Source organism: Fistularia commersonii, chromosome 13 (genome assembly GCF_037954325.1).
Source record: "Fistularia commersonii isolate RoL2024-O1a breed Wild chromosome 13, RoL_Fcom_v1.0, whole genome shotgun sequence".
Classification (NCBI taxonomy): Eukaryota; Metazoa; Chordata; class Actinopteri; order Syngnathiformes; family Fistulariidae; genus Fistularia; species Fistularia commersonii.
The window spans coordinates 5,694,866-5,720,486 of NC_141296.1; the positions used below are offsets into that span (position 1 = coordinate 5,694,866).

General features: G+C 38.0%; 1 protein-coding gene across 5 annotated transcripts in view; it reads left to right on the forward strand.

Moving 5' to 3' along the window:
- The window catches only part of mid2 (midline 2), a 144,592-nt gene extending 120,142 nt beyond the window's left edge, over window positions 1-24,450 (forward strand). For all 5 annotated transcript variants that reach the window (XM_086158489.1, XM_086158492.1, XM_086158491.1 and 2 more), the window contains 4 exons: window positions 293-436; window positions 6,976-7,137; window positions 20,712-20,919; window positions 21,258-24,450. In XM_086158489.1, the coding sequence (XP_086014615.1) occupies window positions 293-436; window positions 6,976-7,137; window positions 20,712-20,919; window positions 21,258-21,693 (950 nt within the window). In that variant the 3' untranslated portion in view covers window positions 21,694-24,450. The remainder of the gene's footprint in view (window positions 1-292; window positions 437-6,975; window positions 7,138-20,711; window positions 20,920-21,257) is intronic.
- The last annotated feature ends 1,171 nt before the right edge of the window (window positions 24,451-25,621 follow it).

Sequence of the window (25,621 nt, forward strand, 5' to 3'; positions counted from 1 at the left end):
AAATTTCCTTACAAAAGTCAGCTCCAGGTATAAAACTTGTGTGATATGTTATATTCGCACATAAACATACATAGAGGTACGTTTTTGTACTTCATATACTCTCAGTATAGACATTCAAGTCATTAGGATTCATTATTGCTGGGAATAGGGGATATCTATGACCAACCCTAAACAATAACTCATAAACTGGGTTTAATATCAGAAGAAGTCGACGACATTTTTTACTTTACTATAAATTTTACCGGTATGATCGAAATATGATCAGTAGTTGTGTTGTCTTCTTTCTCTGTAGCCCCCAACCCCCCATCTATCAGAGATGAGCTGTGCACCGCCTCGCATGACACCATCACTGTTCACTGGACATCAGAAGATGAATTCAGCGTTACCTCGTATGAGCTGCAATATACTATCTACACTGGCCAAACAAATTTCATCAGTAAGTCACACATACGTGCACACACTCATATAGGATATATCCGTTTTCAATGTTTACTAGTAGATATTTCACGGCTGTTGATTCACTGTTGATCTTCATCCTCACTCGTTTTATTGTGGTACAAAATTTGACAGGTACATAACCAGTATCCACATTTCATTTCCACAAACAGATCCCTGACATCCCTAAATGCAAAAAGGTTTTTAATGACGAAACTGTCCGAGCTACAAACAAAAAAAAACCAACATAATTTTACTATTTTTAATGGCACCATCAGAATATGTCAAGAAGGCACCTTTGCAGGCGAGTCTGTGCTGCATCAGTGGCAGTGCCTTTCTGACAAGATACGTCACAAAACATTAGTTTTTAACATTTCAATGGAAAACAAAATATAAAAAAAAAAAGGCTGAAAGCAGTAAAGCAAATTCAGCAATTTATTTCATTTGAAACTTTAAAAAAATCAGACAGGTAACATTCTATTCCACTTTCAGTTTTGTGTGTGCGTATGTTTGCATATGCACTTGTTTTGTGAATAGATTGTATAAAATGCAAAATCCTTTAAGAATAAGTGATAACACCTTACCATGATATAGACATTAACATTTTAATATACTTTGGTTGTTTCAAATATTTTTCCATGTAATGCAAACAATGCAATCTACCACAACTGGCACACACTCGCATTAAACCATGAGCAAAGAACTTTTTATTTCCTTTCAGACATTTTATACATATTGAAGAAAAATATAGTAGGGCATCAATAATTTAATTAGTTCTTGCATCAAGTTTTATATGTTCCATATCTAACACAAAATGACATTGACTGCCCAGTTTTCACAAATATTGCTGTCACTGTAGCCTAGTTATCAGGGTCACAAAAGGGGACATGTTGTGGAAAGCAAAAAAATTTAAGAAAGAAACGCAATAATGAAATGGTATGGTAAATTGTTTTGACCTCAATGCAAAAAAAAGGTCAGGAAAATCTATTTTACATTTACATTAACAATATTTGGATGCCATGCATCCATTATTAAAATGGTGGATGATAACCTTCATTGGTGCATGCTTAGATGTTATTTGCCTGTAGCTTGAATGGAAATTAAAATAACATTTGATATAAACCTCAGTATAAGGAAAAACATAATAATTTCATCTTTTCTTTATCATTTACTACATATAATCCCATGGTCTTTGGGAGATTTCTCGAACCCCAAAGTTGAAGGTAATTACATGAATTACACAAACTAGCACCCTGAAAGGTGCAGATATTGTAGATGGGACTGGTTGCAAGATTTGATTCTGTTATTCTTAATCTGTAGTTAACAAACATTAGGCGTTTCAGACAGATATCCTGCCATTCGTACAAAAATTTCAATTTTGAGTTCTGCCTTATAGATTATTATGAGGTTATGATTATATGACTTTACATCACAGAGTTTAATATTCTTCTGGGACTTAAAATGCAAGCCTGTATCAATAGACAGAGTCAACAGTGAAAAACCACTGACCGCCATGTCAGCTTAGACTGAGAGAAGCAGTTGCAATTATTAGCATGTTCTGCCCTGACCAGAGTCAGATGATGTTACTGACGCTGTATGAAGCAAAAGACTTGAAGGTAAAAAAGGTAAGAAAAGGTAACTTAATATATCTCCTATTCCTAAATATCATTTTTCAGCCACACCACAAAATATGTCATTTTGTCTTTTGTAGGGATTCATATGGCCTTTTTTCTATTGTCATAAATCCGCTTGCTTTACCTGATTTCTATTCACCTTAATACCATCAGTCATCTGGTTGAAACACAATTAATTTTCCTTGACTTTCCATTCGTTTCACTCTGGTTTCACTGGTATTTTTAAGTTCCACCCTGTTTTAAGATTATCAGCTGAATGTGTTAATTTCTGCCACTCAAATTCCAATGAGACTCTTCAGGCTTTAACTTGAGAGAAATTTTTAAAAGACTCAATATTATAACCATCATGGCAATGCTGAAGGCTTTTCTTTGTGTTGTTTTTTTTTTTTGTTTGTTTCTTCTGGCACTTTTGTTTTTTTCAGGACTTCAAGTGTACTACATGTGAGATTAATTAGAATTTGAGAGCAAAGTCAATTATGTGTATTTAATGGGATTGCAAAAGATACCTATTCATGCACGGCTATGCGTTTAATTAATTGGGATAGTTTGATTATACTTTTGGATTTTGCTTGGTCTTTTGCGTAAACTCATTTATTCAACCAGTATAGATTATTGTTATCACTCAGTAAATGGACGCACGGAGGGATCACTGTGAAGGAGAAGAACAGGTGAAAATCCGAGTGGATAATTGTGATATATGGCAGATGAAAATTACCACTCACTGACATGAGGATGATGGGATTATTCGACATAATTGTGCACACCTGTGCCACTCAACTGGTATCATTTCATCGTCTCCTCTCTATAACTATTCGAATATGACATTTCTCCCTCTAACCATGTAACTGAAGTGCCCTGGCTATTTGAAACATCAGGATAGATTTCAGTTTCAATAGCCAGAGTGGTTGAGATATTCAGCAGTGTCCTCAGAGATTCACGGGAGATACTGAGAAAGAGAGAAACCCATTTAGCCTAGCCTGCCACTTGTGTTTCTTTCTGTAGTTTTTTTTTTTTTTTTTCTCCCTTTACTTTTTTACTTGAGCACTATTTTGTGTCTGGTGCCTGGCCTCAGTCTTGGCATCCGTCCTCCCATGAGAAGGAGAAAAGGGTTTGGGGGCATTAGGTCTGATAAACCCTGTCTCTGCAGGGTCATCTACACACAGGAGAAGAAAATAAGCAAGTGAAACAAAACACCACAAATAATGTGTTTGTCACATTACAAAAATCAGTGCTTCCAAGCGTGGACAATTACGAATGTAATCAACATCATATTTAATACAATTCATTTTGTCAGTTGGCATAAGTTTAAACGTAAGTCTTAGAATTTATTGGTGTCAGCCGGGGAATACAGAATAACAGGGTAATTTAAAAAAAAATATTAAACATAATAATAATAGCTGATTTTATATCAAACTCTACATGTCCATTTGTTAATCTCAGGTCATGATTACTTTAAATGTCAGTCAGCGTTGATCCGAACTTGTACGTAATCAGTATAGATATTGTTGATGTTATTTTGTGCATCATTGAGCTCTAAAGATAAGATAAAGGATTTGAATTTGTGAGAAACTGCTCCATGCTTAGGTCCCCAGGGATTGTCTCTAGGTAACAACAAAAAAGAAAATCCAAGTTGAAACAACATTCTGTAAATTTCAGTCAGGTTTCTACCTCTGTAACAGAGACGGGTGAAGCCGTTCCCCCTATTTCCAGCTTATTTGTTAAACTACAGCTTCATGTCAGAAGAATCTCCCAACATGCTAAAACGCATCAGAATAAATAAAAGTACATATACAATAAGGCCCAGAAATATTTGGACAGTGACACAATCTTCATGATTTGGGCTCTGCATGCCATCACATTGGATTTGAAATGAAAGCTAGAACAGAATTGAAGTGCAGACTTTTAAGTTTTAAGCCAAGGAGTTTAACATAAAAAGAATATATGATTAAACATGTAAGAATTGTCGCTATTTTTATTAAAACGCTCCTCATTTCAGGGGCTCAAAAGTAATTGGACAAATAAACTCTAACAGCTAAAATAAGAAAAAAAAACTTGTGTGACTGTCCAAATATTTCTGGGCCAAACCGATCATCATATTTTAAGTTGTATATTTTCCATCTCGCCCAGCAGCCATCATCTTTAGCGTAATGATCCATCTGCATGGTTTAGAGACATCTTTTGCACCGCTGTTGATTATTTTGTCCATTCTTATTTGCAAAATAAATTATTTTTACCTGTCACTTAATTCTTTACTCCTCAACCACAGCAGTTTTACTGTGACACTGTGCTCAATATTACAGACTCCTCATTATACTGTATCATCTTATGGGGTCAGTTGAATTTAATTTACATTCATAAGGCTGTGGTGCAGTGCATGTATTCTTAGTGAACAGCAAAAACATGGAGCATTAGAGGAGCCTTGAGTTTTGAATTAAAAAAAAAAAAAAAGTCCCACTAAGACACATACCGACTAGCAGAACTATTGCATTTTGTAAAAATGTTTGATGAAATTATAATGAAGTTTCCTTTCCTGCATGGAAAAAGAGTGAGCGAGAAGGATAAGTTAATCCAAAAGCATCCGACGCTACATCCGATAGGATTTGCTTCACATTCCCTTTTTACTCATGCACAACCGCTCGCAAACGCACAGCGCTGGACGAACGAATACTGTAGCACTTAGACACGGATGCGGCGCACAATCATGCTGACAGAGTCTCCCCATTAACCCCATTTTGCATCATCTGAGATAAACTCTCATGTCTTCCCGAGATCTTTTGTTTCTCTGCTTGTCTCTGTCAAAGCACGGCACATTCAGACATAGATACATCCACCGCCTGGAAGAAAAGACTGAGGACAATGTATTTCTGCTGTTTCCATTTCCTCTTTCTCCCATAATAGTACATTTGCTTACTGCTGAACATCACTTTGAAGTCACGATATTTCATAGAGCGGCACGGTTGATATCAGATAGCCTCTTTTTTTTTATTGGCAGAAGGAGCCACTGCTGACCCAATTTGATTTAGCGAAAAAAGGAAAGGTGCTACGGAGATCAAAAGCTTTAAAAATAGGAAGCGGCATGAAGTCCTTCTCCCACACCATTTCCTTGTAACTCTTTTTGAAAAGCAGCACAACAATATCGCCGTAATCTTGATAGATTGTGGATATAATTAAAGATGCAGCAGAGTCACGTGTTACGTTACAACCCCGGTAATTGCCGCTTGTAAGCGAAAAAGGGCGAATGTCAAAATATTTTCGACCACGTGCCGTCCGAAAGAAGGATTCTGTGAAACATCCTCATGTGTCGGTCTCTCAAAAGCATATTTTTTTTTCCCGAAGAAAAGCTTGCGGAAAAGATGTGTAAAGACGCAGTCCCTGCTCAAACTTTAAGCGTTCCCTCCCCTCATTCATTCTTAAAGCCACCTCACTTTTAAAGGCCTTATTTGCGTCCTGTGAAGTATTTATATTTACAAGCAGACTCTCAGCTATTACTTATGTATGCTGTTGCCATCTTGTTTAATAATTCAAAACACATCCTTACCAGAGGATACAAGTCAGGCATGGCCTTGCTGTCTCCCTTTCAGGATTTGTATTTCCTCGCAATTCTGCAGGGAGAAAGATGAGACAATGTAAAAAAAAAAAAAAAAAAAGGAATGAGAATAAAATCTTAATTCCCTGTCCTTTCAAAACTGCGAACGTTAACCTCGGCTGTAATGCCACTTAAAAGAGATGTTTTGTCTGCTTTTACAAGGGGCTATACGAATATTATAAAGTGAACGCTAAGTAAAAGATTTAAAACCGCCGAACTAATGATTCCTTTCAAAGATGGCTCAACGATAAAGACTTGATGGTAGTTAAGTTCACGGTTTAAATGGCAGGATTGAACCTTAAATAATCACAAATTATCATATAAATTATAGAATCACATAGAGAATTTAAATCCCATCGGTTGGAGACAAAGCTCTTGGAGATGTCATTCACAACCGTAAAGAACCAATCGACCTCAGCTCAACCCTGGTCGACTGCACCGAATCAAGTCCATGCCAAATATATTCAGAGTTCGGTCAGTGTAGGATTTCGCTGTGTATTTATTTATCCCCAAATCATCTTCAATCATATATTCAAGAGCGCCGCGCTTAGATTGCTGTCAAGTTTGCAATATTTCAACGACTGTCAGTTGTAATTTCCGCTCTGTCGATGACTCAAAATCTGTTTTGAAAAACCTGAAACATTTGGCAATAATGTAGCACGTCAGCTAAAAAAAAAAAAAATTACAACCATATTGAATCTGTGAGGCCAAGAGTGCATTTGACTTCACACATCCTCAGCTTTTAGCCAGGAATGCACTTTTTAATTTAGCTGAAAGACAGAAAAGACGAACACTTCACTAAAGTTTTCACTAGTCCTCTCCTGCCAGATGCCTTTTTAACCAGGCTTATGTTAGTGTTGCATCCTTAAAGGGCTGTTATTCTTACGCCCCAAAGCTCTAACTAGAATCGTGTCCTTGACGTGTTTTTTAAGTACCCGGGTTTTAATGATTTCACCAGTATGAGAGCACAAATCTGTCTCGGGGGAGCATTTTGTAATAAAACTGATGGGAAAAGTAAGGATGAATCAATATGTAAACCTTAACGCTGCATAACATCCAATTTTGTGAGGTGTATGAGCTTTTTTGGGGTTTTTTTTTCGACGTGATGACTAACTTGATTCTTTGAGGGGTGAGCAAATAACATTTCGGTCTGGTCAGATTTTGCAGAAGACTGTTTCTTACTTCTTTTTATTTATTTATTTATTTTTGGTTTTTTTTTTTTTTTTTTTTTTTTTTGGAAACCATCCCTGCGTACCATGAAAGCACAGCTTGGTTACTCACACTGTGTATGTGCTCTGTGTGTTTCTCTGGATATGCCAGGTTTGTACAACTCAGCAGACAGCTGGATGATCGTACCAAACATCAAGCAGAACCACTACACGGTGCACGGCTTGCAGAGCGGCACCCGTTATATCTTCTTCGTCAAGGCTATCAACCAAGCAGGAAGCCGCAACAGTGAACCAGCTCGCCTCAAAACTAACAGTAAGTGAAGAGAGGTGTGACACTTCTCCCTAATTTGCTATTAATGTTGAAAAACATTTTTATTTTTGGTTTATGATAACATATCCCCCCCCCCTTCCTTTTTTTTTTTTTTTGCTTGAGCTATGGTTTTATGCAACCTGTCTCAGCAAGTGCCTGCAGCGTTCCCTGAGGGTGTTGCCCCGATTCCTCCTCTCAGTTACATAGTCCACTGACTTAGATGAAATGGACTATTTGAAGAGGCTGATTATTATTGAGAAATTGAATCATTTGATGTAACACGATGATAAATCTTTTATCGCTTGTTATGTGCGACCTCTGCAGGGGTTTTCAGGTGAAGAATCAACAGAAATGTTATTACCTGAGGGTGAGAGATGTTGTGTTGAGTCATCTGAGTCTAGTGCTTTTTTTGTACCACTAAGCTCAGCTTTTTTTATGTATATATTTTGGGAAATTAATTAACCTCTGAACTTATTACTACCCAAGTTTGAAGCGAGTGTGCAAGTTTGAAGATGAGAGAAAATGTTTGAAAAGCAGCCTGCAGCAGTGAAAATATGACCATGTGAAAACACTTGAAATAGCATCTGTTTGAATTTCTGAGTTACATGAGATTGTCCCGTGATATTGTAGGCTTTATTTCATGCTTTTTTTTTACCAAGTGGATGTGTGTTTTAAATCACTTTTTCCTTGTTATAAAATGAAATCACAGTATTGGGTAGATGTTCCAATTCTGCTTCTTCGAAGAAAATGGAAAAAATGATTTCCTCTTGATGGATTTAACAAGAAATCTTACAAAGGGACAGTTTCACACATTAGAAATGTCACTTTAAAAGCATGTTCTTGTCACAACACATGGATTTTAAAACCGCCATCGACATTCTTTATATTTTTAAGAGCATTTTTGTCTTAATTATACGTATTAATTTGGGACATTTAATATGCTCCATTGGCAGTCTGTGTCTCAACAGAAGCAGCTGTGTTTGGTGATGCACTAATGTATTGGTCTTGAATCTAGTGATGCCAGACACAGCAGCAGGGATCAGTAATAATATTTTTTAGAGAGCTTTTTACTCTCTACCGCATCCCTGTCCGCTTCTATCAAATTGTGTAAAAGATGTACATCCAGACTCACCTCACTGGCAATGCTTTAGGGATTATACATCCATCTGTCTAAACACCACAACCCCCGTTCGGATTTTTTTTATTGCCTGCTCAAACTGCCCAAAAATAAAAAATAAAAAAACTATTATACAGCACATAAACAGCAAAACATGTTAAAATAGATAGCATCAGTTATTCGGCAGTTTATACATTTCTTTGTCAGCCGTGCGAGTTGCTGAGGGAGGAACCCATCTTCAGGACATTCTCTCTCCTTGAATAGTCATACTTTTCTATTTCCTGGCACATCTACTCTATTGTCGCCTTTTTCTTTGCCCTGGGATCATTATTTTTAATTTAAAACTTATCTATCAGTTTCAGGCACTGTTGGGTTGTTTATTTTTGCCCGTCATGCTCCGTAATGTTTCACGTTCTCTCGTATTATCGTTAGACAGCCTCGAAGATTCTTTTTTTTAATGTGTATTTAGACTTCTGTAACATTACTCAGTTAATGAAACATGAAAGAATCAAGAGTACCAATAATAATGCAGTTACAACAAATAAACTCTTGAGTATCACACCAGCTAGAGCATGGAGGTTGCAATCAATGATTATTTTCATATGAACAAATCATGCATCGTATCCCAGGAGATTTTTTTAAGAACATGTCCTCACACATGAGGCAAAGAATCTTATTCAAGAAATACTATAACCAAATTTTGGAATGACAACAGAGTGTCAGAAACTCCCATCAACCGTTTACGTTGCCGAAGGGAGCAGCCGGCATTTTGCTGATCATTGATTTTGGAGTCAGTTTTGGCACGTACGCGTTGACGTTTGATTTGACCGTCAGTTCCAAACTGCTGCAGAAAAGTCTTCTGAAGCCAATAATAAGATGAGATGTCTTCTATCAGGAGTTTAACGGTGGCATTTAGAATCAAAGCATTATCGGGATTCAATGCTGGATGCCAAAAGCTGCAGTTGTCAAGTCTACCTCTCTCGCTCTCTTTCTCCGGGTCGCGTTTTCCCTTGAATCTCTTCCTTTTGCACTCGGAAAGTTTTGTGGACAGATTTGTTCAGTGCCTACACTTTTGCACATAGAAAGTGTTACCTCCTCAAGGACTCTGTGTCCACACAAAGAGACTCGAGTACGAAACCCTGTCACAATCTCCCCTTCCATTTCTCTGTCCTTCCCACTCGCTCTTCTCTTTCTATCCTAACTGGTCAAGACAGAATCTGTCCAATATTTCTGCCCGGTAAAAGGCAGAGTTTCCTCTCATGGGGGAATGTCGGTTATTTGTAAAGAATCTGAAATCTGGTCCAGACCCGTTCAACGAGACAAACGTATAATTTTGCGCTATGTAAATGAAATCAGGTTTGAGTTGACTCACTCGACTCACACACCTCACACTCAAGGCCACTGATTTTGCAAATGTTCCTCATTTGCCTCCCTTCGTGTCCACCTTCAGCTACATATCTATTAATTTATTCTTTATTTCCAAAGTAATGCCGATCTACATTTGCATTACGTGGGAGGTGTCTTGTCAGTGTATTAAAGGGAAAACTCATTACCTCGGTGACATCAAGCAGGGACGGATAATTACCTGTGTCAAATCAATTGTGAATCAAACACTTCGGTTAGCTTCAGGCTTCAAACGCAGATTTAGCACTGCTGTTGTTACCTTTGATTTTCAATTTTAGTTTTCAAAGATGTGTCAAGAGGATGGCCGTGCTCAGTGTTTTTGATAAGATTTGTGGAGTCTATCTTTACAAAATATTTGGTCTGGATAACACAAAAAAATGACATGAAAATGAGAAATTGGTGGAACTATGATGTCGATTTAATTCCAACACATTTATAAAGAATTACTGTATGAACACATAAACCCAGTTGCAGTAATAGTAACTGGTCCATAATGAATAGTCTAGGTCACAAGGCTAGTATGCTCGGGAGGTAGCGCTCATGTTGTCAAGACGACAAAAATCAACTTTAAAATATTATCAAAAACAGACATTTCACATCAAGACAAGAAAAAAAAACCTAAGCCTGGGAAGACCAACAGAATTGAGTTTTGACTCAATACAAAACTGCTCTTTCAAATTAAACCTCAGACTTTTGAATAATGATAGGGGTCACAGCCATGACTTTTGCCTGGTGGAGCAACCAAGGACAAAATAGATTTTTTTATCAGGTATTTCCGAAACAAGCTAAACTTATGGGGTTTTGTCGATGAATTCATAAATATCTTTTTCCTCTGCTTGGCTGCTATGTTTATGATCCCCCTTCAACATAGGTACCTCCTAGATATCTGCATCAAAAAATCCCAATCTACATATTTCTTTTCTGTATTTACTTGCTTGTTAGTGTATGTGTGAGCGTGTGCGTGCATGTGTGTGTGCGTTTGTGTGTGACTGTCTAACATTTACAATGGAAATACCTTCATACACTATTTCATAGCAAACTCTTAAACACTAATAGTGAGCAAGACTTGGCAGTCTGTCCTCTTTGTATTTATATTACCAGTTCAACATATTTGATTATATCACACCCTCTCTATTCAGCCCTGTCTCTGTCTGCGAAGCCGCCATCTGTTACTTTAGATGTGTTGAGCCATCGTATCTAACCAGCCTCTCTGACTTGAATTTGCGGCCTCTCCTGCCCTCTCATTCAAAGTCTGCCTGGCACGCCCTCGCCTCTGGGATGTGGAAACCGTCAGTACTTACAGTCTGTATTTTATGGCATTTAAGTGGATTACCGCCTCTGTGTAATGTGGGCAAGACACGTATCTGGGGAGCATTTAGAGGTGAATCGTAGGGTATCTGATTTGGTCACCGGGACTCGGTATGTCTCCTTGTTGCTGCAATGAGCACATGTGAGTAACCGTCTCCGGCCCTTGCATTTATAATGTCCTCCTCTCGTGCACTCGGTATCGCTGTCGTTTTTCTTGAATCCTCGACGTCTCTTTTTTCAGACATAATCATAGAAATGATTTCGACTGATGAATACGCAATTTATTAGCTAAGCATAATGCAGTTTGAAACAGCAGCCCTGGGAAAAAAAAAAAATAAAAATCTTCCCTTAATGAGGAATTATAATGTTTGGTTTGAATTTAAACTGCCATTTTAAAATTCTCACTCAGGGGCCAGTGTGTGAAGTGATGTCAAATTGTGCTGGGTAATACAAAGTTCTCTTCGCTCCAGTTCAGCACCACCACTATTAGGACTCAGTCCTTTTTATTGTGCTGGTTATTTCGAAGTTAGCAAATTGATTTTCATTAAATATTCTGAACCATGTAAAAGTGAAGTGGGGGATGTAACTGAAAAGTACATTGAATCTTAGAAAAAGATTTATCCAGACTGTTAGCGCAAAAGAGCGAATGCCAGAAAAAAATCTATTGAATTATTGATGCAAAAATATATAATCAAAAAAAGCTATATTTAACACAAAATCCCTTTAAAAGTCAATATCTTAGTTAGGTGCTATCATGAAACCTTCTTGGCATCCATATTAATTTTCATAGCTACTTAGATGTTGGAACAACACATGACCATCCTTGTTCGCCACTCCAGAATACTTCATTGCACGTTTGAGATACTGTTTGTACAGAATATGCAGCCGTGGTGTAACACAACAATGAGAGACATCCCCACTCCACTCCCACGCTCTGTCATTTTTTTGTGATTTTATGGCAGCCTGCACGCCTGGGGGGAAAGCTTGTCCACCCACTGTCACACTTGGTGGAGACTTTGAGCTCATGATTGGCAACAGGCATTTCTCCCAATTGTTTTTGTTCAGACAAGGCATCAAATAACAAAAAACGTTTCAATATTTCCAACCGTGATTGAGGCTCATCATTCTGTCACGTGCATTATGTTTTTGACAGACCGGTCATACTTTTGTCTCCATCCTTGTCCCACGGTCAGTCATTCATACATCCTTTTCTCAGAGGTATTACTTATTCAGATTAAAGTGTTGCAATCATCTGATCTGGCGAGTCCATGCGGCGTCTTGGGTTTAAATAGATGTTTCGAGACGAAACTGATCACAAATATCTGATTTTGACAGGCTTATTAGGGTTCTCGCCATTCTTCGCTCTCGCACCAGAGATAATGGCACGCTTTTGAGCTCTGAACCACAAGTTCTTTGCTTTCATATAGAGAAGAAACCGCTTGTGGCTAGATTTGAGGGTTTAACTGTCACATATTTAACTTCAGAGCCACTGGAGGCTTTTAGCCTAAGCTCATCATATTTCGGGGAGAGTCTCGCAAAGCAGAGAAGGCAGTGACAAGTGGCACACATTCGGTAAAAATCATGCATCACAACCCTGTCTGTTGAATGGAGTAGCTAGCTTCTAAGTATACCGAAATGCCACGTTGTACATGTGTAAAACGAGTCGCTAAACAGAAAATGGTGTCACGGTAACGGAAAAGTAAGTATGAAAGTGGTTCGCCCATATTTTCAACTGAAAATGAACATCCTAATATTGGCATCTTATTTTCCTTACTGTCTAGTGTCTTGGCTCTAAAAAGTCCATCTTCCTCATTTGTGTCCTTCTCCAACTGCTTTCTTGGCATGCTGTCCTCTGTTCCTCGTGGCTATGGGCATATGATCTCCTCTTCCATGCCCTTTGTTCAATCTATCTCTCCTTCTTTGTGCCATCTGTCAAGTCCTCCCAGAGGTAACACTTTCCATTTTAAGAATTCAGAGCTATGAGACTCATGGCCAGGAAGGATTCTTCAACAGCATTTGTAGTCAAATTGAATGGGATGTTTAATGTATACAAGGTTTTTTTTGTTTGTTTTTTTTCTTAAAAAAAAAAAAAAAAAAACAGAAATGTAGACACAACCGACCACATCTCGCCAGATTTGTCTTCACTGAAAGGTCATATGAGAATTTCAATGTTGGGAAAATGTACGTTTTCTTTTCGTCTCTTATGGGATGTACCGAGAGCGTTGCACTCATTCGAAAAGTTGGACTCTGTTCTCTCACCTGTACACAGTGAGCTGATGGATGAAGGATTAATGTCATATTTTTAGTTTGCAAAAAAATTATAATGCAGAAATAATTGGATGACCCTGACTCTGACTTTCAGGAATACAGGCTTCAGATTCTTGCGCTATGATTAATGTGCCCTGCACTGGATGATTTTAACATAAAGCAAAGATTAGAGGATTCATGGTTCTTTTTTTCAGACTTGAAGCATTTCAGTGTCATGACTTTTTGGTGAGGGACTTTGGTAATACAATTTTCTGGTGTGCATCATTTTAAGTATTTTTCTGCAGTTACGTCTTGACTTTTTTTAGTATCTAATACCTTTTGTGTGTCACTGTCATTTCTTGCTGCTGTGTCTTACAGTCTTGTTAAGTATTCTGACATTTTCTGCTTTGATCCCTGTCTTTGTTTGGTTTCCATCTTTTGCATTTCCCACCTTCTTCTTTTCCTCACCTGCGTCACGTCAGTGTTTTTGTCAGTTACCCCAGTGCCCGTCTCTTGCTTGAGTTAACTCCGGTGTCTAGCGTGGTAGTTCGTATTAGTTATTCAATAACGTTTTTTTAATCCCAACGGATCCCAGGCCACCGATCCCCCCAACTCTGTGTTTGTGTTACACTCCAGATCCTGACAGAATTCATAATACAAGAGATTTTGTATCAGTCCAATTTGCAGACACGGTGGGCGGGTTGGACGGGAGCAGTCACTCAATGACATTTTTGATCAATACTTGCAGGCGGATATTATCCCGTGTTAGCAAAATGTGGAGATTGTGCAAATGAGGATTTTGAGGCTGTGAAATAAGTTGGAGAGGAACAAACCTCAACAATTACTATCTAACAAACATATTCACTTAATTGCCATCAGCCTGCATACAACATAAAGAGAGATGGCGGAGGCTGTCAAAAAAAGATATAATAGTGGCTGATTTTTAGATTCAAATGATTTTATCATCAGCGCTGTTTGTTGGGTTAGAATTAATATGAATAAAATTAGGGTAGTTTTATTGATCTATCGCATCGGTGTCCTTTATCCAGTTTGTTAGATAAAGCTTTGATATACTGCTACTGTGCTTCATTTTCAGATAGAAGTACTTCATAACATGGAACAATTTTACTATTTTTTAAAAATTTTTTTTTTTTTTATTCATTCATTCAATGGTCAAGTCACTTATCCGACACGCACGCTGAAAGTGGAGCAAGAGGCAGTCCCGGCTGACATTTGGCGAGTAACCAGTCAATCAAAGGGCCACATTTAGAGACACACAATGATACCGTACAAAACATTACTAGAGATGATGGGGAAAAAATGCAAACTTTCAAAATCCAATACCAGCCAACAATCACAAAGCTCGGTGCATCTTAAAAACATAGTTTCTCAAGTTGTGCGAACACCCGAAACATCCCAGGCCTCTGGTGGACCACCTTAATGTTTCACACATCGCACATATCCTGTCTTGTGCAGTTCACCTGGCTCAATTGAAACAACTTTTAAACCCATGTTACAGTCTTAATGCTTCCACAACCTTTCTAGGTCACTCCAAACTCACTCCAGTCAGTGAACCACTCACCGAACCTGACTTGCGTAAAGTGAATCGTGATGCTAATGCTGTTGTATATAGAAGTATCACTGTGCTGTAGGATGCACACCACTCAAATGTGTCACAGCTTCTCAAAGCCCGTATGAATTAAGTATGATGAAGAAGAGGTGTTTAAGTAGCGGGTTTGTGACCTCCGACTGCTGGGACCATACTTGTGCTTTTACCTCTAATGGTGACCTGATTTCTTTCTATCAGTTCTCTGAAGTAACAGGAGAAACCTGTAAAGGGACGGGCGGGGTAGATGAAAAGGGACAGATCGAGAGGGAGTGAGGAAGAGTGTTGAGTGCACAGAAGACACCGAATAGCTCTTTGCAGGGATGAGTGTCCGTGGACGTGAGTGCCCCCAATCTTCTGCTCTTTATGCATTAGTACAGTCCAGGCTTCACCGGTCCACACAAATGGCCAAAACAGAACGAGTCCCGTTCCAGTCAACCTCAGGCAATCAGGAAGAAAAACAACATATTACAACAAACTATTGTCCTTGTTACAATTCAGTATAAAACACGTTTCTGAAAGTTTGTTCTTCACAGGCATTCTTTCTCATCAATGTCTTGGAAAACAAATAATAATGAGCTGTCTGTAATTAATTCAAATCCAAATGTGTAACAAATGATGTAACATTAAAAATTCAAACCATAGGTATCCCCTGGCTAACAGCATGACATATTCATTGTATTTGTCTTTAATGCACTATATTTTTAGAAATAAATACGCATGAAATTGAATTAAGCTCTCGTCTGAGCCTCGGTCACATTTTATTAAAGTGCCAGCTGATAGAACACGAGCCCCCATTAAACTAGACATCTTTTATTAGAATGTGCCCTGTTTATGCCTTTTAATTAGCTGTCTGTCTCAGTAATGAATTCATATCAACAATAAACAAAGTTATATAATGAGGGGCGAGAAATGTGTACAAATTTAGACTGTGTTGACTCACAGATCTTGCAGTCCATCATTCTTAGTTATACTCACTGGGATATGTTTTTATAATGTCTTTAATTATTATTTTCTTATTCCCTAAGGTAAAGGTGCCTGCTACGAGGTCATATGAAGCAGGAAGTTGTTTTTGAAAATCCCTGAAAGAGCAACATTTGTAGTTATTTTTTTTCCCAGTTAAAGATCCAGCAGCTAATATCTTGATGTAGTTCACCAGTTGTGTTACTACATTTTCTTTGGCAAGCAGTCTAAAGATTAAAGGAATGTAAGCTATGATTAATCACCAAGGATTTTCTGCACTTGCTGCATTTTGTGGGACATTGAAATAATCCTGGTTGAACCTTGATTTCAAAATAAAAATTACCGTATCAATATAAGTTAGCTTTAAACAGCTTTACTCATATATTATTGTTATTGTTTTGTTTTTTTTTTACAATCCATAATTACAATGGAACAAAACAATCCTTAGAGAAGATTCCAACTTTTACATAGTGTCTTACAATGTTACCCCTCCAGGCTTTAATATGTTTTTATATAGTAACTGTGGTGTTTGCAAATTAAGAGTAGGCTGTGAATTTATTGTGTGTCCATGGTGAAGACCGTCTGATTTTAAGCTGCTTTCTTGCTGCTATATTGACTTTCTAACAATTTCCATTTGGCTGGACTAATATTCTGTGCATTCAGTTTGTTTGTATAAAGAAGAGGTTTCGTAAACACCATGGTGTTTGTCTTCTTGAGAGTTTGTGTTTGTGTGTGTGTGCATGTTTGCGTATTTCTTAGATTACAATTTCTCCATTGAGTAAACTGCAAAAATCCAGGCTCACAATATCACATGTCAATGTGACCCAGGGGTTTCTATACCGCTTTACTTCCTCTTCAACCAACTATTACAATATTTACCCAACATCCATCTCTGATGGCAGGCCTCTAGCGGGGACATGGTTCTTAAGATAAACAGTAGGAGGTGAAGAGGAGACAAGTGGAACGGACATGGTGATGCTGAAGAGGTGAGGAGAAAGGAAGGCATGTTGAAGAAAACAAAGAGAAAGCCAAATATAGATGCATAATGTCAAAATCAGCAGGAAACAAGATGATCAAAGACTTTGAGATTACACAGGAGGTAGTGAACCCATATGAGATTGCAAATTCCTTCCCCAGAAAATAACATGTACAGTAGATAAACGGCACTAAACCAAGATGATCTGCTAAGGATTGCAGTCTGGCAATATGATTATTTCTTTTCATCTACAGAGCTTATTTTAACCCAAACACACCACAATATGTTGGATCCCCAGCAATGTCACATGATTTGGGATCTCACCAGTGTTAAGCTTCATAAAGCTACATGCCTCTTCATTTCAGTAGCACTGACCAAATACAAGGAGCAGTCAGGGTGTAACAAAGTGGGGGAAATTTTTTTGGACCTGGAATCAATGTCTGAATGAATGTAAATTCACCTTTTTGTGTTCACGATTCTTTTACGAGTCACCGTAGCATGACTTCTATTTTGCCTCAATAGAGATAGTCCAATTTATTTTTCTGTATAGTAAATGTATATGTATGTATAACAAATAAGGCATTTGTGAAATTGACTGAAATTGACTGGCTTTTTCTTTGACAATTTCCTTTTTGTATGTTGAAAAAGTTTCTAAGTCTTCAACAATGAATTGCCTCAAGACAGGCTTATAGAAAGCTCTTATCACCTTTGTAGACAGTTTGATACATTTCTAATTGCTGTGATATTAAGTCAGAATTAAGTTAGTCCAGTCATAGACACTGCAAAGAACCTTGTCTTTTAGACTCTGTTCTGTCTTGAGTTTTTGTGATACAGAGACTTAAATCACAAGAGTGCAAATGACACGGCATCAGTAGTCAAAGAGATATTAAGGCCTTTCATAAATCCAACTTCCTCAACAAGAACGTGCACTATTTTAATTATAGAAATACGCTGCCCACCCCACATAGTTGCAATCAATGCCCAATAATACAGCTATTTTGAGTGGAGAACCTGCAGTTTGCATGTGCCACAAATGTAAATTCTGTTTAAATTGGAGTCATCATCCACTTCTGCATAGTAAGAATTTACCATTCTAAGCCAGGCTTATTCTGCATAACTTTTTTTTTTTCCATTCACAAGAGTCTTATTGGCATTTTCTCAAAACATTTCCACTTTGCCACTAATTGTGTGTTTGCCCGCGTGTAGGCCAGAGTTTGTGCTCCATGTGTGTCTGCTCGTCCTCTGCATCACGTGCGTCTTTACTTCCCCGTCCTCGGGCACAGCCCAAGCTCTCAGGAGTCATCCCCTGGAAAGGCATGACAGAGCCCTAGTGTTTGGAAATGGCTGCGCTGGCAGCGATAAGCAGTTCAAAGAAGAGAGCGCATTAATGTAATTGGCTGCCAGCAGCACATTGGCCTCTTCGTCTCATATCCACATGCGGTAACGCACACTCACCACATAGATTATTGGAAGAGAGTCTGTGAGACAGGGTGAAAATGAGAGAATGGGAGCAGAGAGATGAGGGGAAGGACACATAGAGAGAGTGGAGGAGTTGGGTCCTCATTGTGTCCCTCATTAAGCCGTGGGAGGCTTAGGGAGGCTGAGAGATGAGATGAGAGGTGTCAGAGTTAAATGTCAGGTCTGGAAGGGGCATGGCTGACCTCCAAGAAGCCTACACATTCACACAGACACACAGGAAAAGAAGGACTGTACGCCATCAAATCCTCAGCCCTGTATTATCCCTCTCAACTTCTCCCGTCCTCAATTCTTAGCTCTTCTCTCTCTCTCAAACACTCACCTAGTTTCACCCTCTCTTTTCTTTTTTTCCACCCATTACACCTAAATTACTGGTGTCACTGCAAATCGAATTGTTGCAACCCCATAGCAGCATTTCAACCAAATAGCCCTTTCCAAACTTACCACAGTGGAAGTGAAAGCTGTTTCCTTCAGCTAATTTCCAAGTCTGTGTGATGGAAGGCTCAGAGGAGAATACCGGGTGGCTTCCTCCACTGTTATGAAATGTTTTCACCAAAGGCTGTGAGTCGCTTTGAAGTTTAGACTCTCGCCCTTGTATTTCAAACATTCCCCTCTTCTGTGTCTCCCTGAGTTCTCTCCGAGCAGTTCTCACCCCACTTTCTATTTATTTTTCTCTTTTCCGGCCGAATTAAAATCTTCTTATTTTAATTTCTCTCCCCCTCTCATGTGCCGTCCGCCTTGTTTCTTCATCGCAGAACTGTGAGATTATGACATAAGATATGGAAAAGACAGCTGCCAGCGCTTAGAGACACAATTAAATCTGGGGTTGTTCAGGAGGTTGAACACACCATATCACTGTCATTTTAATGTGTGAACAGTAGCTGTAAATAAATTAGGCTGTGTTTGAAGCGGTTTGTACCCTCAATCCCGGGGTATGTGACATTTACGGGATTCTTAAAACTCAAGTTATCAGTTACTTCAATACAGGATCTGATCAAGTTTGTTGGAAATCACTTGATAAAGATAATCCGAAAAGGAAAGACCACCCAGTCTGCAACCCCCCCCTTAGCTCTAATATATTTTACCATTCAGATTTTTTTTTTTTGTATTTTTCTGTTTAACCTGAGGAATAAATTCACTTTGGTCGAGTCCAGGGCTAATATGGCCATGTAGGTTGGTGATACTTTTGTTTATGTCACAAAGTTATGACCTCCCAAATGCCCCCTTTGACCTTTAGCGTCAAAGTAGGTTCCATGTAGTACACATGCATAATGCCTATTATGGTGTATGGGCTGAAAAAAAAAAAAAACATATTTTTTCATTCCTATTTTATTTTTGAAAAACATTGTTTGCATAAATATATTCTTTACATTTGGACTTTATATTTGCAACCTTTTGGTATCAGCCATTCACAGGATCCAAGTCATGGTGCAATGGAACGGGGCCAAAGAAAATTTAAAGTATACGTTTTACATTTTTGTAATGTTTCAAAAAAAACCTGTGTTATTGTAAGTGTATCGATGTTGTGGATGTAAAGTGTATTGGGTGGACCTTAGAAAGAAAACCTGTTGCACAGGGTAATGAATAACGGGGACTCTGATAAACTAAACTAAACTAATGTTCTTATTAGCACCTTGCACGCGGTGGAGACCTTAACCAAAGTTAAAACTAGAGATATCTTTAGTTTACTATATTAATCTTTTCCAATTTATTTCTGATGTACACCTGGGCAAAAACCTAAATAAAATGCATGCAGTGACATTGAGGGTGGTGATAGTTATGATAAACACATAATGATCACAATTACCATTGCTGCAGTGAGGATGTATATCTACTCTGGTGACAAAATAAGCAAGAATATGGCTAAATTTTAATCACTGAAAAGAAATCTCATGTATTTATTCAGGATTTTAGTCACATAGATCATGAAAAGAACCAGAGATTATAGATTTCAAAAAAACGTGTGCTAAATGCTTCCTCTTCCCTGTCAATGATTAGTTTGAGTACTAATATGGATGCCAATGACGACGAGACAAACGGGCATTTTACACAATACAATAATACAAGGGGCTAATGTAGTCAAGCCGTATATCAAATGAGAAAAGTGTTATTTCTTGCATATTTATGGGTTTTTTTCGGGCAGGTCTTTTTTTCACCATAACCCCTGTTTTCATACACTGGCCTTGACCTGAACTTCAATTGACACAGATTTTTTTTTTTTGTGTGTGTGTCTTTGCATATGAACTTCATGCATAAGATGTTCTTATTTTTCTTTAAAGTTATTGCATCTTGATTGTCATTCCCTCTGACAAATGGATGTTGACAATGAAAGCCTATGATAGAAAGATTGACGTCCTAAATACATGTGTGTGCGTGTGAGAGCCAGCTTTTAGGTGTGCCAGCTACATTTTTATATTCTGTCTGTACCACAATGACATCTCAGATGTCATCTGAAACATATAATCTCTCTTTTCCTGCAGGTCAACCCTTCAAGTTGGATCCTAAAACCGCTCACAAGAAGCTGCGCTTGTCCAATGACTGTCTTACCATGGAAAAAGATGAGAGCTCGCTAAAGAAGAGCCACACCCCAGAGCGTTTCAGCGGTACAGGTTCCTATGGTGCTGCTGGTAATGTGTTCATTGACAGTGGGTGCCACTACTGGGAGGTGCTTCTGGGGGCATCTACATGGTGAGAAACACACAAACGCAGCCTCAAATGTGTGTTTGCCTTATAAGTCTATGAGGAAGCTTGGTGCGCCGAAATATCTTTCTTCTGGGAGTTTAAATCTAGGTTGTTTTGCAAACCCACACACACAAGAACACAATAGACACACATTAACTACACACAATGTCTACTCTTATCCTAATTATATTCTTTTCACTAATTGGCTCCGAAGTAGTCTTCTTCACACAGGAAAGACCCAAAGGGCTGATGCCTATCTTGTGTGTCCTCAGCATGAGTTAGCTTGACTAAGCAAATTAAGAACAATACTAGTTTCATATCCCCCAAATTTTCCTTCCCTGCAGGTATGCTATCGGCGTGGCTTACAAATCTGCCCCAAAAAACGAATGGAGTGGCAAGAACTCATCCTCATGGGTATTCTCACGCTGCAACAACAACTTTATGGTGCGGCACGATGGCAAGGAGATGCTGGTGGAGGCAAGCCTGCAGCTGAGGCGGCTGGGTGTCCTGCTGGACTACGACAACAATTCACTTTCCTTCTACGATGCAATGAACTCTCAGCACATTCACACCTTTGAAGTCTCCTTTCTACTGCCAGTCGTACCCACTTTCATGATCTGGAATAAGTCAGTCATGATACTCTCAGGGCTACCTGTCCCAGATTTTGTTGAAGGCATGTCCCTCGATCATCAAGATCATCATCAGCAGCAGCAGCAGCAGCAGATGGGCCTTTGCCGACAAGATTCTCCGTACTTGACAGGGATGAAAACCTGCCACTGAAAAATGCTCATGGATGACGAGAAGTGTTCGCTCAGTCTTAGCGAAGATTGGTCAAGTGCTGAAAGACATTGAGAGTGACTCAGCTCTGCTGTAGTCTTTGCATTAAGAGTGGACTCTTATGAATCGGAAACATTCTGAAATGTATGCACACCCAGTCTGGAAAATGAAAGTCCTAATAGTGTTAGCCAACTGATGTTTTGCTAATTCATTAGTGAATGGGAACAAGGTCTCTTGACTGCTAATATTGTTATACCCATAATTTAAATTAAACTCTGGAGTCTATGATGATGACAGGGCTGAAGTAATAGCTTTCCCGGTCATTCAAAATACATTTTTGACTAATACGGTCTTGATTTGACTTAAAAGCTGCAGACTAAGGAGGAATTCTCCCACAAGCTACTCAACAGTTTCAATGTACAACACATGAATGGCGAGACTAATTCAAAACTTATCTGTGTTAAATGCAAGCACCAAAAGTGGCAAACCAAAATCTTGGTTGTAAATCCATGCAGTGATTGTGTCCAATTCTAAATACATTTTCATGTGACTGCAAACTTACATTTTCACCACACCTAGTTTGCATAACATGGCAAAGGATCGCAATATAATGCCGAATTTAATGAGAATTTGGAGTAAACTACAGATGTACTAGGATGGCATGAGTAGGATACCTGCATCCTGGAGAGGATAATACATGCTTAGTAAGATTCTGTCCACCGAACAGTGCACTTCATTGCCTATCTAAATTTACTGTTCATGTGCTGTACCCTCAATAGCTTTCACTTACAAGTCTTTTCCATGATCTGCGGGTCCCGGCTTCTGGAAATGCTTCTTACTCCCAGATATTAACAAGATCATGGCAGGTAGATTTGCATCACCTGACTACTCAACTTGTATAATAAGAGGTTTATCAAATAATAGTAGACTAAAATGTTATTTATGACAAAAGAAGATGTTTTATGTATTATTAATCTCAAAATATTCATGAAGCACTTTTTTCAATTATTGCTATTTCCCCTCTATTAGTATTGAAGAAATCACTGGAAGGGTAAGTGGCAAGTCGAATCGTGCCACTACTGGTTGTGCTCACCCCTTGGAAAAAAAAATATTTTCACTTTGCTTTGAGCACAACCGGTTGCTCTCCCTCCCAACTGCTCTTCCATCCATGTCATAATGTAACAATGATTTTGTTGAACAAAAGAGTATGAAATGATAAGCTTTTTGTATTTTTATCAAGAATAAATAATAACAGATAAGTGGCTGTTTAAATATATCTATATATAGATATATATAGATATATACATATATATGTTCTTGACTATTCAGGGAAGGAAAGAGTCGACACTTTAACTTACTGTCTGTCACGATGTCATGGCATGATTGTGTTTTCCTATTTAATATGTTAAACATATACATCATGTTTCATTTATGTTGGCCTCGATGCGATAAATGCATGATACATCGTCGGGTCCCACATTGGTCCACCAAAAAACTTAGGTAGCGCCAAAAAGTTATTCAAATCATTTTACATCTGATCACAACACACTTGATGTTACACTCATTTCTTGTCAACTGACACTATTCAAATGATTATGGGACTGGGTAGAAGATAAAGTGGGAGGCAGTTTCTCGGAGAGGTAATATCGCTGATTCTGACAATCAAACGTGTCATAGTTTAAGAAGACATGCATTTCTGTAGCATCCAATAGATGAGGGGGGATTGTGGTAAAATTATACAGGAGAGGATTACACATTATTTTTATTCCATCTTGTTATCATATTGCTCATCAGCCACGTTGTACCATAAATTATCAATCACTAATATTTGAGTCAAAGTAAAAGAGCCAGCATTTTGAAGCTCTTTGCTGGGGAAATTGATTTTATTTTTGAAAATCTCACATATCAATCAACACAGTTCAATTTGTGCATCTGTATTATTAGATTGTGGTAATAAAAATTGAGATATTCTACAGAAGCAGCACTATGTGGAAAATTGGAAGGGATGCGATTAGTTCACGTTACCTGCCTTCCAAGATCCACTCATCTTGCTGAATCATGTCAGTCACAGGCCGGAGCTCTCCATGTGTTGATTTATGATCTGGACTGACAATCGCAACTCATCTGTGCAAGTGTGCCTGGCTGGGTCATTGCATGATTACCTGACCTTGCTCCAGGTTCATAACTCTTGCTTACTTTTTACAATGGACTTGGTTATCTCATTTTTTTTTTTCTTTATTTTTGGCTTGTTTTTTTACTGGTTTGTTTTTTTTTTGTTTTGTTTTTTTGCAACAAAAAAAAAAAACAACACTTGACCAAAAATGTTCATGCCCATGCATATTGGATAGTTTGCAGTGCTATTTCTTTCTTCATGTCACAAGTCAAACAAGTAAAATATATACAGTGAATGATTTTCAGTAGCTACCATCTCCTTGTAGTGCAGTGTAAGACCTTAGAAGCAATGAAATAGATTCTCCTTTTTGCTTTTCCGTTTGTGTATCTTTGGAAATTATTTTTTACAACTCAAGAACTATACTCTTCTCCTTTCAACATTTGGACTTTGGTGAACAGCACAAAAAGTTCAGAATTGCATTGATGCAAGACTTTCTGTAGATAACACAGAAATAATTTTAGCAAGAGAGGAATGTAAATCTTTGGGGAAAATATATATTATATACAGCTGTATATTCTACAAAAAAGGTATATACGAACCAATGTTATTTATGTGAATTGAAGTCTAATTAAAAGTCCGATCCCAAATGTTGTGGCGTCAAGATTTCTTCCCCAAGTTGTGCTGTCCTGACACTATAAAATTGTGATCTTCTAATATGGGACTTTAGACCTATTTCTAAAAATGTAAATCATGGAGTTAAAAAAAACTTAAAAACGGAACGTCGTCTACAAATACTTATAAAAGTGTATTTGACATTTTTTTAACGCCTCAAAACCTCTATTATGAAAAATTAAATATCTGTAATATTCTTTTTCTCTGAGACTTGTCATGCACTTTCACTGCCTCTAGAATCTGGTGTGTAATTTCAGCACTAATTTAAAATGCCGCCTGAAGCTCCCAAGAGGCCGGAGCCTTGAAATAAGTTGCTAGACTGGCAGGTCATCCAAAGCTCAGTGAGGTTTTTAGGACTATACTCTCTTAAGGCTTATCCATCATAACTGACATTAGTGTCTTATTATTACCAAAAAGTGCAATCGTGTATTGACCAAACACTGCCTTTTAGCTTGGCAAACAAACACACACACACACACACACACACACACACACACACACACACACACACACACACACACACACACACACACACACACACACACACACACACCCTGAAACCAGGACCAATATGCTCCAATGAATTCTGCTTACTTCCTTTGCTGCTGGACCATTCTCACAAATATATAATTGATACCTCAATATCAGTAAATATCTGAAGCTCACAGCACAAGGTCAAATTAACATTTTAACACCCTATCACTCATTTCTCATACTTTGTAAGTACCGTTGTAAAGAGTTGAAAATTACTTAAAGTGCTCTAAAAAATAATACATATTCAATTATTTAATACGAGACTGCCGAAAATACATTATAATGAGAATACTATCAATAAGCATATCATCAATATTTATCAATATTCATATTCATTTTAATAGGTATTTATTTTCAAGTGATTCTAATGCTTGTTCATATAATTGTATGGTTTATAAATGATGAACATGCATTACGTAACAAAATTGCTTGAGGTTGTTACTGAAGAAGTTTCCTGCCAGTTTTTAATGAAATTGAATTGAAATGATAAATGATTGATTCATCATTTTGAAAACAATTACATATGCGATATGAGGTTTTTACATAATATCAAGGCGACGTTTCTCGTCTGATTTGGTTAAAGAACTTGGAATTTGTCAGTTTTAATGGAAA